We start from the raw sequence: 17,364 nt of genomic DNA, 5'->3' as shown, positions 1-17,364 counted from the left end.
CCATCCATCTTCCTATCAATTTTAACCATTTTCCCTGTCCCTGCTGAAGAAAAGCAGGCCCAAACCATGATGCTGCTACCACCATGTTTGACAGTGGGGATGGTGTGTTCAGGGTGATGAGCTGTGTTGACTTTATGCCAAACATATCGTTTAGCATTGTTGCCAAAAAGTTCGATTTTGGTTTCATCTGACCAGAGCACCTTTTTCCACATGTTTGGTGTGTCTCCCAGGTGTCTTGTTGCAAACTTTAAACAACATTTTTTATGGATATCTTTGAGAAATTGCTTTCTTCTTGTCACTCTTCCATAAAGGCCAGATTTGTGCAGTGTACGACTGATTGTTGTCCTATGGACAGACTATGCCACCTCAGCTGTAGATCTCTGCAGTTCATCCAGAGTGAACAGAGTGATCATGGGCCTCTTGGCTGCATCTCTGATCAGTCTTCTCCTTGTTTGAGATGAAAGTTTAGAGGGAAGGCCGGGTCTTGGTAGATTTGCAGTTGTATGATACTCCTTCCATTTCAATATGATCGCTTGCACAGTGCTCCTTGGGATGTTCAAAGTTTTGGAAATCATTTTGTATCCAAATCTGGCTTTAAACTTCTCCACAACAGTATCACGGACCTGCCTGTTGTCTTCATGATGCTCTCTGTGCTTCAAACATAATCCTGAGACTATCATAGAGCAGTTGCATTTATACGGAGACTTGACTATACACAGGTGGATTATATTTATCATCATTAGTCATTTAGGACAACATTGGATCATTCAGAGATCCACAATGAACTTCTGGAGTGAGTTTGCTGCACTGAAAGTAAAGGGGCTGAATAATATTGCACGCCTCACTTTTCAGTTTTTGAATTTCCACAAAAAATTAAAATAACCAATAAATTTTGTTCAACTTCTCAATTGTGTCCCACTTGTTGTTGATTCTTCACCAAAAATTTACATTTGGTATCTTTATGTATGAAGCATGATATGTGGGAAAAGGTTGAAAAGTTCCAGGGGGCCAAATATTTTCGCAAGGCACTGTAGATGACAGAGAACAGTAAGAGCACTATTGCGGAGGAATTCATCAAGTATTTCATGCCAGGTAAACACTTTTCTTCTAAACCGGGCTAAGAGTTGCCGCTCTTGAATAATCAGAAATTATTCATATGATCAATAATTATATTCTCATAATGAAAAAGATGATTAAAATGTTTCACCAGTTGTTGTTTTGTTTTTTCTTTTACCTTTCTCGAGTGCTGCTCCACCACCACCCCTCTAGTGGTCCCCGCCACTAATGGAAGCGATCACCTCCTTTACAGCAGTAATCTCACCACTGCAGCCAATCACTAGCCTCACTGCATGTGCTACACATGACTGCTGAGGCCAGTGTTTGGCTACCGTACTTAGGTAACATAAGAAGGGGGCTTTCTGGACCAGTAAGGTGACCGGATCTCATATGGGGGGTAAAAAATGTCAGAATCTTGCTCGTCTGGACCCCACAAAACGATTCCCTTTTCCAGATATTGAGATAGCCAAAATTTGAGCTCGATCAAACGACGTTAACCCGTGCCGCTCGTCGCTCAAAGTTTGAAAAAATCCAAATTGAGGTATTTTAAGATTTAGGTATTTTGCATAGTCTGTTAGACTATAAAGAATGTGACAACAACATTGCAGAAATAGCCCTGACCAAATTTTCGAACCATTTGTGGTATTTGAATGCAGAGTTGGTGGGATTATTGTTTTTTGATCCCACCATTACAGACAATGAAAAGTTGTTAATGGCTAATAAATTGCTCAGTAGCACAGATGAACCATCAGAGCACGCTAACCTACATGAGTTGATAATTTTACATAGTTATCTAATCTATTCTAGAGCTTTTGTTAAAGTAGTTTTTGAAACGTCAGAATATAATGCTCGGCATTTGCTTACAACTTGCAGGACATATTGCTTTTGTTCTTCATCTTTTGTCAGAAGGTCGTTAAAGTCGGTTACTTCCTACCTCTTTTAATTTTTCTTTCCTAACTTTTGGATTTACAACCCTAGCGTGCTCTGATGGTTCATCTGTGCTACTGAGCAATTTATTAGCCATTAACAACTTTTCATTGTCTGTAATGGTGGGATCAAAAAACGATAATCCCACCAACTCTGCATTTAAATACCACAAATGGTTCGAAAATTTGGTCAGGGCTATTTCTGCAATGTTGTTGTCACATTCTTTATGGTCTAACAGACTATGCAAAATACCTAAATCTTAAAATACCTCAATTTTTTCAAACTTTGAGCGACGAGCGGCACGGGTTAACGTCGTTTGATCGAGCTCAAATTTTGGCTATCTCAATATCTGGAAAGGGGAATCGTTTTGTGGGGTCCAGACAGACAAAATTCCGACATCGATTTTTTGCGGTGACCCTAATGACCAGAGTCGTGGGACATTCAAGTTATGAGTAATGTTTATTTTTTTATTTTACAACATTCCCTAGTATTAGGCATCTTGTAAAACATTCTGGAAAAAAAGACTTCTAGTTAATTTTTGATACTGTGTATTTTCGCTGTGCACAAACCAGAGTCTTGCAGTTCCAGCAAAGTGGACAGGATTTACAGAAATCTCATGCCCACTTTAGCTTTTTAGCATAAACTGACCTGTGGTGCATGCTTCAAATCTGAAACATATCACTTTCTCTTGTGAGTTTTATGTGCAGATTTTCAACATAACATTGCTTTAGATACAAACAAAAGAATACAGCAGCACACTGTAAGCGCTAAGATTTATGCAAACATTGAACATATGAAACTTGGAAGGCATTAATTACGGGGCCAGAGTAGCGTACAGGAAGGCACACGATAATCAGGCGCCTTCAGGAAGGAGGAGCCGCCTGATATACCCCGCGCCGGCTCCTGATTGGAGATCACTCCTCAGGGAAGGTGCTGAAGGGGTTAAGGAGTGAGAGCGCGCGCCCGCGGCCTAAGGTGCATGCCCAGAGCTAGAGCTGGGCTGAAGCAGGAAGAAGGAGAGAGGCCATGCTGGATCCACCGGGTGGCAGGACGGGAGGCACGAGTCGCAGCGCAGCGCGGAAGAGGTAAGCAGAGGACCGGGGGACACCAGTGACAGAGGCAGCAGGAGCTGGCACAGGCCTGGCAGCCGACACCGGCATGACAGTGTGCACACTGATGACATTGTGTGATGAGTGACGTGTCCCCTAAGCTCAGCGTTACCATGCGTCAATGATGAGAGTTGTAGTCAGCACGCACTGTGTATATTGTGTGTAAAATTAAGAATTAAATAAAAAAAATTGTCGTGGGCTCACAATAAAATGATGCAGGGTCCCCTTATAAATTCTAACTAGTAAAGGCTAAACTGAGAGCTGTAGGCTGATATTAATAGCCAGGGAAGAGGTGATTGATATCAATATTTTATTTTTAGTTTTATACTAAAATATGTAAAAGAGGGTAGGGAGTGTTTATTTCAAATAAAGGCGTATGTGCATTTCTTTAAATTAAAGTACTTTATTTTGACTGTGTATTTTTTAACAATATGACTATGGGGTTAGTAATGGGGGTGTCTTATAGACAGATGACACCAACCCCAACCCTATTATCCCACTTGCCACCACACCAGGGAAAGTGGGAAGAGCGAGGCTAAACACCAGATTTCTGGGGCCACTGAGAGCTGATATTATTAGTTTGGGAGGGGAGCCAATATCCATGGCCTCTTCTCTGGCTATTAATATCAACCCACACCTGTCTGTTTAGACTTTGCTGGTTAGAATTTATAGGGGGACATTTTCTTCTCTGAGGTCCCCTGTAAACTAACCAGTAAAGACTACAGCTGTGAGCTGTTATTAATAGTCAGGAAACATCTAGGGCTAATGGCCCCTTTCCCAGATTATTGTTATTATTATTACTGCTGCGCCAATCCTCTGAAATGCACTTCTCCAGGAAATTAGGACCATCCACAATTTGCATAGTTTTAGGCGCTCCCTCAAAACACATTTGTCCAGAGTGGCCGATCACATTCCCTAATCAGACATTTTATATGTAAGGGTCCCATCATACTAAACAATGCACCAGCGATCCCGACAACGATACAACCTTGTCAGGATCGCTGGTGCCTTGCTACATGATCGCTGGTGACAGTGGTGAGCTGTCAAACAGGCAGAATTCATCAGCGATCAGGACCAGCGAGGACGCTGATATCCAAGGTAAATATCGGGCAACTAAGCGATCTCGCTGTGTGTGACGGGGCCTTAAGTGTGTGTGGGTAGCCCATTCACTATCTCCATCTATCCCCCACTCCCTCAAGATGGCTGGACCATCATTGTAAATACCATCATTGTAAATACACATCTGTACTTTGTATTTCCCCACCTCATTGTAGATTGTAAGCTCTCACGAGTAGGGTCGTCTTATTTTGCTTTAATTATTGTGTTGTTAATGTTGTTACTTATGACTTGTGTTTGAAACTGTTAAACTGTAAAGTACTGCGGAATATGTTGGCGCTATATAAAAGATTATTATTATTATTATTATCATCATCAGCCCCTAGTGGTCAGCTTTCCCTCTGCTGGTTATGAAAATTACGTGGGAGCCTACGCTGTTTTTTTATCTAACTATCCATCATGTTTCTCATCACTATCGCTATTTTTGAACATCTTTAATACATAACACTCTTAAATTTCTATGCTGCATTTCATTTCATATATGTCACACTGACTGAACACGGACACACGGATGTCACATACGTACACACAGATGGTACATGGACATGGATCACAGATCTCGCCAGGACTGGTTTTTCTAGTACCAAAATCACCAGGATGTGTGAAGGAGGCCTTAATTAGGCAGAATGGAAGAAGAGTGCTCAGTCAGAAAAAAAGTCAGTCAACACATCTAATAGTGTACTACAAAATCCAGTATATGTAGTATAAAAACAAAGCAACTTTATTCAAGACATGGCATACCAACAAGAAACAAAGCTGCAGTATAAAAAACGTGATAAAAACACATGAAAAGAGTGCAAGTAACCTAAGCTACCTAATTGATGCAGAAAAACTACAACATCAAAAAGACATCAAATACTGGTACATGCTGAAGAATATGACCTAATGTCCAGATTTGTGCAGCACTGTTAAAGATTTTTTTTAAGTAAAAAAAGCTGGTGCCAGATTTTAGTCAATAGAGGGTTAATAAACGCGCCAGTCTAAGTATGATTTTTTTCTTAGGCATTTTCCTATTGGCTTCTGTGTAAGAATTAAAATGCATAAAGAAATAATGTCTGAATTTTGTCTGAATAATAATGTCTGAATCAAAGTACCACCCAAACACTATGGGCAAAGGAAGAATTAGGGATGCTACAGGCCAATTATATCCACTTGTTCAGACTAAATAATGTAGTCACGCGTCATTTGGACTCCCATGTAAATTGATCAAGATGAATGAATATCCTACATTTACAACAGAATCCTCCCAGTGTATACATCTTATAGAGGAACAATTTCTTTACGTTACAAATTGTTATTGAGCACCATCACGGCACTTACAAGTTGTTGCAGTTTATTCTCTGAAATGTACATATAGCGGCTGACACCAGAGAGCAGTGCCGACCACCTTTCTTTATATTGAAGTCTCTGTAACTTATAGTTACAGTGAATGGATACAAAGTAAAATAATGCATAATAAACTTATTTTACAATGAAGATACTACAACCCAGACCACTTAGTAAATAGCCCCTTAAGCCAATGTTTACTAATCAAGATTTCCAGTTCTTACGGCCACTGAAGACTTGTCATCACTAACTCGCTTGATCACTACATTTCCCAAATGCAGGATAGCCGACAGTACTTTGAAGACATCCATCTGAAAGTCAACATTGAAACCTAAACATTGTGCCAGTTGCCACAAGAAAAGAAGAAAATCTAGGTTAATCTGGTAAAACATAGTACATGATTTGAGTTTATTGCCATCTACAAACCTTAGTTACATAAATTAACATCACTGATTAAGAACAATGTGGATTGATTCACACGCTGCAGTTTTGTTAAAAAGCAGTATCGAAAATTGTCTATACTTTTTTAGTGTAAGTTACCACAGTTTTACAATGCTGTAACTTGACACGCGGTTTTCACAGATGAAACTTATAAGAAAAAAATGTGTTTCACCTATACAAGTCTCTAGGCCAATTACTTTATTGTAAAACCCCGGCAAACCACAGTAGAAATGCATGTTTTCATGCGATAAGGTTTTGATGCAGCTTTTACTGCAATGTGTAAAAGCAATTTAGCAATTATATTTAAAATGTAAGCTGTACTTTTGCCAAGTTTTTTCCATGCATCTTTGGCTGCAGAAAAAGCACAGTTTTACAGTACTAGCAAAGTGAATGAGGTTTCTAAAATCTCATGCACATGCTACTATTTTTTTCCCTGCAGATTTGAACCATCAAAGTGGTTTTTAAAAGAAAAAAAAAAAAAAACTGCAGTATATCACTTCTTTCAGGGTTTCTCCACTGTTTTCATTCATTCAAATTTATGGGGAAAAACGATAGTAAAAAGTCATATAAAATGCATGCAAAAATGCTCATATTTTTTGCAACGTTTCGTGGTGTTACCCCTTCTCAGTGCCATACATGAGATCTAATTCGGCGGCATGAGAGGCATCTAACTGAGGTTTAAGGGGTAACGTCTCTCCTTGTGGAGTCTGACGTGTCAGTGTAAGGCCGGGGTCACACTGGCGAGGAATACAGCCGAGTGAGAGGCGCTAAAAGCACGCATTACACACGGACCAATGATTCTCTATGGGGTCCCTCGCACCAGCCGTATATTTCTCATCTGTATTCTACGCTCCGTGCCAATAGCAGCATGCTGCGATTGTCAGCGTACTACGGCCGTAGTACACCAATGCAAGTCTATGGGTGCGCAAAAGCAACGGATTACACACGGACCACACATGTGACTTGCGAGAATTACGCACCAGGTGTCTTTTAGCAAAGCCGGCAATTCAGTGCGCTATACAGTAAACTCACACTGACAGTTTTAATAAAGAAACGAATGAATAGATATACACACATAGAATATATATGTATATATATATATATATATATATGCATTCTATGTGTCTATATCTATTATTTCGTTTCTGTTAGAAACCCTGTCATAGGGCTCCATTATATGTCCATTTTGCACGCCTGCGAGAAAATCTCGCCATACGGATTACATACGGATGCTTACATGCGCAAAATACATGACCACACCTTGCTTACGGATGACCTACGGAGCACTGTTTAGGGGCCATTCATCCGTATTACGCATGTAAAATACTGACCGTATTTTGCGTCGGTTAGTGTGACCCCGGCCTTAGGAGAATTATAGGTTTACACTAAAGGAGGGGCCACACCCCGAAACATGAGTATACAAATTGAGATTCTGGTTTGACTTTTATCAGTCATATGGCATATGGCATATGGCAAAGCTCGTTAAGGGTCAATACTGACTTTTAGGATTGCTATTTCCAATAGGAGGCATTAGAGTTCAAGTCCTCTTTCTTTCTGAAGAGGCAATTTGCATATTTAATTTAACAGTAGAGCAATGCATTGTCTATACGTTCCATTACACTGGTATGTCACTTTTGACAAGGAGAGACATTACCCCTTAGACCACATACTCACAAAAATTAACGCTGCTCAAATCGGTAACATGTTGTGTTCTATTATCCTAGATACTAAACTCTGGATGCATGGGATCTGCTTGTAAAAGTATGGACACTTCACTTTTGGAATCCGTAATGGTATGAGCTTGTGGCCTCTACAACTAAAGACCATTTTTGCCTAGATTTATCATTTAAATCAATAAATATTTGACATTATTATTATACAACTTAAGGCTGCGTTCACACGTTGCGTTTTTTCACATTTTCGCAGCGGTTTTTAACGCGCGTTTTTGCCGCGAAAACGCAAAAAAAAAAAGCATCCCATGCAATCCTATGGGATTCCGCAATGCTGTGCTAATGCTGCGGATTTTTCCGTGGCGGAATAGCATCACGGAAAAAAACGCAGCATGCTCATTAATTTTGCGGAATCGCGGCGATTCCTCCCACATAGGAATGCATTGTTCTGCTTACTTTCCACATGTGGCTGTGCCCACTATGCGAAAAGTAAGCAGAACATTTGCGGATGGTACCCAGGGGGTGGAGGAGAGGAGACTGTCCTCCAGGCTGTGGGTACATATCCCTGTAAAAAATAGAATAAAAAATAAAAAAATAGGGCTATCTTCACTTTCCGGCGTCCCGCGCAGCCTTCCGATGCTCCCGCCAACTCCTGTTCAGAGTAATGCCTTGCAGCAAGGACCTGTGATGACGTAGTGGTCTCGCGAGACCGCTACAGTATCACGAGACCGCTAAGTCATCAAAGGTCTCGCAAGGCATTACTGGGAACGGGAGCATCGCGTTGATCGGGAATGCTGCGCGGGACGTCAGATGGTGAGAAAAACACGATTTTTTAATTATTTTTAACATTAGATCTTTTTACTACTGATGCTGCATAGGCAGCCTCAATAGTTAAAAGTTGGTCACACTCGTCAAACACTATGTTTGACGAGTGTGACCAACCTGTCAATCAGTTCTCCAAGTGATGCTAACGATCGCTTGGAATACGCTAGCATTCTGCAAGCTAATTACGCTTGCAAATCGCTAGTTTTTCCGCGGGAAAATCACGGGAATTTAAAATGCGGTTTTCCCGCGGAATGGAATTCTGGAATTCCCGCGGTAACTTGCGCGGGAATTCCGTAACGTGTGCACATAGCCTAAGTCTCAAAATAAACACATCCATAAGTGCAAGAACCGTACGTTCGAATTCTTACCTAGGAGACTGAAAGTTTTTTGAGTCTCTATCATATCTCTTCTGTCATCAACTCCTTCAATGACTATGCAATCTCCCATATTTGTATAGTTAAAGTTCTCTGCATTCACTAAGGATGAGAAAAAAGCATGAAAGAGCTCCTTCTTTATGAACACTGTACATGTTCATAGCAAGTCAAAGTCGATGTTGGACATACTTAGGTGAAGGCCTTTGAACTCAGGCTGAGAGGCAGATGCACAGAGCTGATAAAATATATGATAATTTCTTTCATTTTCTGACTGCAATAAAAAAGAACAAAAAAAATAGCAGCGAGAGTAAAAAATATGCTTGGTGGTTTTTTTTCAGTTATTTTTTATTACTCAGTGATTTGTTTGACTCACCTGAAATACAACTCTGGATTTTTCAAGGAGATACGTTCTCAGGTTTGCACCAATTATCTGGTACCTCCTGTCAAAGCTAATTTCTGTATATTTCCCAAAACGACTGCTGTTATCATTTCTGGTGGTTTTCGCATTTCCAATAGCCTATAAATATCAGAATAAGAACAAAGTATTAGCCGGTACAAGACTGGGACCTTTCCTCTCATTCATGCGCAGGGACATTTTGGTTTCTTTTCATACATGGGGTTTTCTTCAGAGTTCCAAAATTTTATCGAGATTGGCCAATTAAATAATTTTTGTCTCTTTTTTTCTTTGCAATATGTGGGGCCTAATTTTTATATTCTGTATTTATGTTTTATGACAAAAAAGGAACACTAAATAACATTTAAAATTGTGTTCTCCTTTCTGTAACAATTATTTGTATATATTTGACATGATTTTTATCTTACAGGGTGGGACTTGAAACAACGTTTTGGACTGGGATTGGCTTTCTTTTATGTTATTTTTTTCTGCTCTTTTAAATATTTACTTTTTTTTTCATTTATTTTACACATTCTGCTCTCCATTTGGTCATACAACACCTATGGGGAAAGAAGAACATTTTGAATAATTGTTTTTGTATGTCTTATTATCCCTGTAAGTGGAACTGGCATACTAGCCTCAGTTACAGAAGAAAGTCAGCCTCCTAGATGCACATCAGAGTTGATCTGGGTCTGTTAGGACCAAGCCGCTCTTGCTTCCTCCTCGCATCCCGATCACCGCTTCCTAATCTGTATATACAGCTTCCCTTTGGCATTGTGTATATAGCCATCAAGAAGGCAAAGAAGGGAATGAACCAACTCTGCATTCTCTCTTGGGAGTCTGGCTGTGTCTGACTGTTGGCTCCCCGCACCTGTAGCTGCTTAATATGCAATGATAATTTAGAACGTCACTGTAAATTAATATGCGGACAACCTGGATGTTTAAAGTCTATACATGGTCCAAAAGCAGTTAATAATAATAATAGTAACAATTTCCATACAGTGTCTTATCAATACTACAGCATAAAGCTCAATAAGTGACTCAATGTTGGACAACTTATGACCCCTTTTATGCTGCTATCAAATGAGGCAGCCACATACTGTACTGGTGATAAATTCTCTTTAAGTAAATAAAAAATTTAAATCAATAAAATCCATGTAAACATAACAAGCCTGACACGGTTTTTGGCTATGTTCACATGCTGCATTTTTGATGCATTTTATTCTGCAGACAAAACCAGCTCTCTTAGCAGTAGAGAAACTGCTTACAAAAAGCAGGTTTTGCTGCGTTTATTGCTGCATTTTTCAGGATCACAAAGTTCAGCTTTGTTTCCACCACAGAAGCATGAACACAGGTCACCAATGCAAGACACATGGAAACCATCCATTTTTGGAAAAAGGGCAATTTGATCAAATTATTTAGTGGACAGAGAGTTTTATGTCTGAAAAAATAGTGCCTATTCTGAACAAAAAAGTTCATATGCGATCATAAAAAATACACAACTACAAATGTAATAATTCAGACACGTTCTGAACACAGCGTATTTTCCGGCGTATAAGACGACCGGGCGTATAAGACGACCCCCCAACTTTTCCAGCTAAAATAGAAAATTTTCTTAAAAGTCGGGGGTCTTCTTATATGCCATGTGTCATCTTATATGCCGGGTGCGGGGGAGTGGTCCCGATGACAAAGGGAGGGTGTACGTGGAGTTATCATACCCCTTTTACCTCATTGGTGGCAGCGGTGCTGTCTGCGGGTCTCTGTGCTAGGGATCGGCAGCTACTCCATCTGCACTTGTGGCGGCACTGTGCTGGGGATCGGCGGCTCCTCTTTGTCCAGCGTGGGGGAGCTGTGCTGGGGGCGGCTGCAGAGGCTCTGTCCAGCGTCGGTGCTCCTCCGGCATTTCCCCAAAGCCCGGAGGCCCAGGTAGCTCCATTGCTGCGATGCGGTGGCCTCCCTGAAAATGGCCGCCGGAGCCCACGCATGCTCAGATTCAGATCGCTGTGCTGGGGGGCGGCTGCGGAGGCTCTCTGTCCAGCGTCGGGGCTCCTCCGGCATTTCCCCAAAGCCCGGAGGCCCAGGCAGCTGCATTGCTGCGATGCGGTGGCCTCCCTGAAAATGGCCGCAGGAGCCCACGCATGCTCAGATTCAGATCTCGTCTCCCGAGATCTCGGGACGAGATCTGAATCTGAGCATGCGTGGGCTCCGGCGGCCATTTTCCAAGCTGAACAAAGAGGAGCCGCCGCCGACCCCCAGCACAGAGCCGCCACACTGCTGAAGGAGGAGCCGCCGCACCGCTGCCACCAATGAGGTAAAAGGGGGATGATAACACCACTTACACCCTCCCATGTTCACTCACATATGTACTCATCGTATAAGATGACACCCGGCGTATAAGACGACCCCCGACTTTTAAGCAGATTTTCAGGGGTTAAAAAGTTGTCTTATACGCCGGAAAATACGGTATATCACTAATCATAACGATGGTATAGTAGATCATACAGTGGGTACGGAAAGTATCCAGACCCCTTTAAATATTTCACTTTGTTTCATTGCAGCCATTTGGTACATTCAAAAAAGTTCATTTTTTTTTCTCATTAATGTACACTCTGCACCCATCTTGACTGAAAAAAAACAGAAATGTAGACATTTTTGCAAATTTATTAAAAAAGAAAAACTGAAATATTACATTGTCATAAGTATTCAGACCCTTTGCTCAGTATTGAGTAGAAGCACCCTTTTCAGCTAGTACAGCTGACTCGCCCCCAGAGGCAGTGGGGAACTCGGTGTCGGGCCCGTTGATTTCAATGGGAGATGTCACAGTGGCAGTGACCCGGCCCGTGGCCTCAGGCAGTCAATGTAAAAGGGGTAGAGTGATGGGGATAAAGTTATTGAGATGATTTGTGACGCCACCTGTGGTTTCTGGTCAGTTTGACCAGCGCTGCAGGGTTGCTTCTCTGGGACAGATGATGTGGTGTAGCAATGATGTCGAAGCTCCCCACAGGTGGAGCTGTAGTCCCAGGGCAATCGTAATAGGTGTGGAGGGAAAAGGGTGTAATGTTAGGCACAGGGATGTAGCAGTGCTGAGTGGGTTGGCGGAGGAAGAAGGCAATGAGACAGCTGAGAGTGCAGTTCCAGTTCTTTTACTCACGTTCCTGGCACAGACAGGTGCCCGCTTCAAAGCTGCAGTCTCCAGACCAAGGGCTCAGCCAACTCCCAGGCAGATGGAATTAACCTTTCCAGCACTCCCTTTCGTGTGCCTGTTCTGAACTTCTCCTTTCTAGCGCTTATCTGAGGTACTTGCAGTACTGTGTTACACTGAAGTTCCTCCTGCTTGATGTTACTCAACACTCTACTTGTACGGCAGACAGTTGTAACCTGCTTCGGGGACTTCTTGCTATCATGTCCCGGCTCGTACACATTGCTGTTGTGCCCCCAAGTCTTAAATGGGAATAAAGTGGTGACAACTTGTATTCCTCCGGTTTCTGCTGCAGGAACATCAGTATCCATACAACCTCGGAGACCGGACTCCGGACCATGCGCCTTAAACTTGAGGAAGGGCTCTGCTCTCACCCTAGTCCTTCGCTGTCTTCTCCTTACGTCCCGTACTAAGCTCTCTTTCTTCTGAAGAATCAGGCTTTCTCTTGCTCTTTACCGTGCCAACAGCTCCAGATCACAGGAGTCTGCTGCAGCACTTGCTTTCCCTCCATCCCTCTCTGGGGATCTTCTCTCACCAACTGACCCTTTCCAAACATTCTCCCGCTCTCTTGTGCAATCTAACCTCCACCCACTTCCCAGCACTCTTTGTGTTCCAAGCAGGGAGCCAGAAAGGGTGTTCTGCTATTCTAAAGTGTCTGTGCTGGATGTGAGTGGTGGAGTCTGGTCAGGTGTTACCATCTTACCTGGGGAGTGGGATACTACACCTCAGGAGGAGGTGCAGTACCTCTGTGGCGACTGAACCTTCAGGGGCGCCACACAGCCATGAGTCTTCTTGGGAATGATGCAACAAGTTTTTCACACCTGGGTTTGGGTATCCTCTGCCATTCTTCCTTGCAGATCCTCTCAAGTTCTGTCAGGCTGGATGGTGAATGTTGGTGGACAGCCATTTTCTGGTCTCTCCAAAGATGCTCAATTGGGTTTAGGTCAGGGCTCTGGCTGGGCCAGTCAAGAATGGTCACAGAGTTGTTCTGAAGCCATTCCTTTGTTATTTTAGCTGTGTGCTTAGGGTCATTGTCTTGTTAGAAGGTTAACCTTCGGCCAAGTGTGAGGTCCAGAGCACTCTGGAAGAGGTTTTCATCCAGGATATTTCTGTACTTAGCTGCATTCATGTTTCCTTCAATTGCAACCAGTCATCCTGTCCCTGCAGCTGAAAACACCCCCATAGCATGATGCTGCCACCACCATATTTCACTGTTGGGATTGTTTTGGGCAGGTGATGAGCAGTGCCCGGTTTTCTCCACACATACCGCTTAGAATTATCACCAGCACGTTCTATCTTCGTCTCACCAGACCAGAGAATCTTATTTCTCATAGTCTGGGAGTCCTTCATGTGTTTTTTAGCAAACTCTATGCGGGCTTTCATATGTCTTGCACTGAGGAAAGGTTTCAGTCAGGCTACTCTGCCATAAAGACCCGACTGGTGGAGGGCTGCAGTGATAGTTAGTACTAGGAAATTCTTCAGTATTTGTGACATATCTGCTCAGAAAAAAACACGAAAAAAAACACGACAAAACTGCAATGTGTACACAGACATTTAAATTAGAATTACAAGCACTAATGGTTTCTCTAGGAAACCAGACTCAGGTTCCGCAGACTCCTGAACAGAAATTCTGCTTATTAATGTAGTGATATTGGGACTGAAAAATGCACGAGAGCTACAAAGCACAAAAAAAGAAATGGACATTACAAAAACATTAAAGAAATATCATTTGTGCTGACTAAACGTTTATTATTCTGATCTGAAGAGGGATGCCTAATCTACAACACTTACCTCTGTTATTGGATTGGACGCCAGCACCCTATCCTCCACATTGGCCTTACTGCTTGATTTACTGACAGTAGCAAAGTAGCGCATGGCATATCTCGCAGACACTGTCTTCCCCGCTCCAGACTCTCCACTCACAATGATTGACTGATTCCTATTGTTCCTGTTGTTGGAGAAAATCCATGAACAATAACCCTACATATTGAACAATATCCTGCAAAAGCCAAGACGCCTAAAAGGTGCCATATTTCAGTCTCTTTAGCAGTGTGTTTAGAGATATAAAATGACAGATCCTATATGATTGCCGAATCTATGCCAGTAGAAAATCGGAGAAGAATATCAAAAATACATCAAATATTCAAATGTGCAACACTTTTCTGGATGCAAAAAAAAAAATCACAAATTATGGAACGTGTCATATTTCCCAATTATCTGTGCAGTTTGAAAAGTGTCAAGAAAGGGGGCAATAGTAATGTCTTTAAAGAGCAGCTATGTACGGTAAGTTGTATAAATCAATAGTATAGGAGGGGTGTTTTTATCTGATAAATTTTCTGGATACTGGTGATAAATGTAGTGTCCCATCTTATAGCAGACATACATCTCAAGTTTTCGAGTAAGGATAGCCAAAGAATTATAGTGTCATGGTGATTTCCTCTAAGTGGCAGTGTTACACTGACCTGGAAGGGATCGCTTAAAAAAAAAAAAAAAAAAATCAAATTAGTGTTATACGAAAAAAACATTTTTAGTTAATCAAAAGAATATCTAAATAACAATCTAAAGAAGCACTCCAACCAAATGTTTTATTGCCAAACCTGGTGTAAATGTAAATGTAGTATAGTGTAAGCGTTTTACTATACTTCCCCGGTTTGTAGCACTGATCCGGTCCACTTCTGGGTTATGTGTGAGCCAGACGTCGCTACTACAAAGTGATCTTATGGAGCCTTGTTCAGATGTTCCATAGACTTGCATTGTAATAGCGCCATTTGGCTCACATGTAAGGGATCAGACCCTATCAAGAATTGAACTACAATGTGACTTTGACAGACTCCCCTCTAATTTTTGTGCACTTGGTCTAGTCTTTTCTCCCCTGCAGGTTGCTGTGTGTTGGTTATAGCAAGACTCTTGTCTGGGCGAGAGGAACAAGACAATAAGTGTGCCCTGACAATGAGAGACTTGTAAATGAACTAACAGCTTCAAAAGATAAGATAGTGCTCGGATACAGCAGGATAAATCAACAGGACCGTGTCAGAAGGAAAGAGTCGCATCGCACAGCTACGTTAGTTCTCTCTGAGCACCTGTTACCTGTAATTCCTCAGCACTGAAAGTGGGAATGAGACTTGCCTGGATGTGGAAGAAGGAGGATCCATTAACCTGAAGAAAATGCTCAACACAACAATCTCAGCACCACTACATCGGGACCAAGCAGAAGCCATCAGACTTTCTCCTTTCTCCAGATCTGTGAGTGTGACACAGGTGTTCAACTGTGTTAGGGTCTAGAGCAGGCTTCTTTAGCTAGGTGCTGTAGCAGTGCAGCCCGATTATCGGAAGCCAGGTAGGAAATTAGAAGAAAATAGTTTGTAAAAATTGTTTTCACGTTTTGTGTTGAACTTTTCAATGCCATAGCTGAAGCACAGCTTGTGTGACACTCACCAGCTATTTCTCCTTGTATCCATTGCTATTACCATTACAAGAACCATCTTATTTTCCGGCATTAAGTCCTCTGTCTTTCAATCAAGCTCGTGTTTTGTTTCTGCCTCTTCGTCTACTGTACTATATTTGAGTCCTGCCCAGCGGTGTCGTTCAGTCAAATAGATATGGGAGGCGAAACTGGTTCCATGGCAGAACCAACGCATCCACAGCGATTGTCTGCGGGTCCCTGGACCGAGCAACAAACGTGGGCACCTTGGCGTTCACCCTGGAGGCCATCAGATCCACATCCGGTGTCCCCCACCGTTGGCAAATCTGTTGGAAAATCTCAGGGTGTAGTGACCACTCCCCGGACGCAAGACCCTGCCGGCTGAGGAAGTCCGCCGCCCAGGTCTCCACGCCCGGGATGTGGACTGCCGATATCACCGAGTGGTTCCTCTCGGCCCAATGAAGAACGTGCCCTACCTCGCGTATGGTTTTGCTGCTGTGGGTGCCCCCTTGATGATTTATGTAAGCCACCGCCGTGGCGTCTGATTGAATCCGGATGGGGCGGCCTGCTAGAAGGTGATGAAAATGTCGCAGAGCCAGCCGGATTGCTCGTATCTCCAACAAGTTGATCGAGAGGTGTGCCTCCTGCGGCGACCACAGTCCTTGGGTCGTGTGGTGGCTAAAAACTGCTCCCCAGCCGAGGAGGCTGGCATCAGTTGTCACCACCAAGCAATGGTCTGGGGGGGGAAGGGTTTTCCCTGAAGCAGAGAGGAACTGGTTAGCCACCACCCGAGCGACTATCTGACCTGAGAGGACAACCGGCACCGGCGATCGAGTGTGAAAGGGTTCTTGTCCCAGGCTGACAAGAGGGCGTGCTGCAGGGGGCGAAGATGGAACTGGGCGAACGGTATCGCTTCCATTGCTGCCACCATTTTCCCTAGAATCCTCATCCCGAAATGGATGGTATGAGGGACTAGTTGGCGAAGTGTCTGAACGCCTTGCCAGAGAGCTAGGGCCTTGTTTCGAGTGAGAATTACCAACCCTCGGCAAGTGTCGAAGATCATCCCTAAAAAGGAAATTCTCTGAGCTGGAACAAGGGATGACTTCTTTACATTGACCAACCACCCTAAGCGGGCAAGAGTATCTAGCGTAATGCTGACACTTTCCTCACATGCCCGCATTGAAGGACCCTTGACCAAGAGGTCGTCCAAGTAAGGCAAGACGACTATGACCCGAGAGTGCAAGATGGCCATGATGACTGCCATGACCTTTGTGAACACTCTGGGGGCGGTGGCTAGCCCGAAGGGCAGCACTGCGAACTGAAAATGTAGACCGTTGATGGCGAAGCGTAGAAACCTTTGATGCGCAGGGAAGATGGGGATATGTAGATAGGCGTCCGGGATATCGATAGAGGCCAAGTAATCTCCCTGCCCCATGGCCGATATGACTGAACGGAGAGACTCCATCCGGAAATGTCTGACCCTGATGAATTTGTTCAGGAGCTTCA

General features: G+C 43.0%; 1 protein-coding gene across 1 annotated transcript in view; it reads right to left on the bottom strand.

Annotated features, from left to right (window-relative positions):
* Positions 1-17,364, bottom strand: part of MYO5C (myosin VC) — a 483,348-nt gene that overhangs the window by 377,715 nt on the left and 88,269 nt on the right. Inside the window, exons 5-9 of the mRNA XM_073568417.1 lie at positions 14,229-14,385; positions 9,218-9,361; positions 9,034-9,115; positions 8,839-8,946; positions 5,759-5,865 (exon numbers count right to left, since the gene is read on the bottom strand). Coding sequence (XP_073424518.1) covers positions 5,759-5,865; positions 8,839-8,946; positions 9,034-9,115; positions 9,218-9,361; positions 14,229-14,385 — 598 coding nt within the window. The remainder of the gene's footprint in view (positions 1-5,758; positions 5,866-8,838; positions 8,947-9,033; positions 9,116-9,217; positions 9,362-14,228; positions 14,386-17,364) is intronic.

The sequence above is a fragment of the Dendrobates tinctorius genome, unplaced genomic scaffold (genome assembly GCF_039654945.1).
Source record: "Dendrobates tinctorius isolate UK_male_01 unplaced genomic scaffold, ASM3965494v1 ptg000022l, whole genome shotgun sequence".
Classification (NCBI taxonomy): domain Eukaryota; kingdom Metazoa; phylum Chordata; class Amphibia; order Anura; family Dendrobatidae; genus Dendrobates; species Dendrobates tinctorius.
This window is presented reverse-complemented; position numbering and strand designations above follow the sequence as displayed.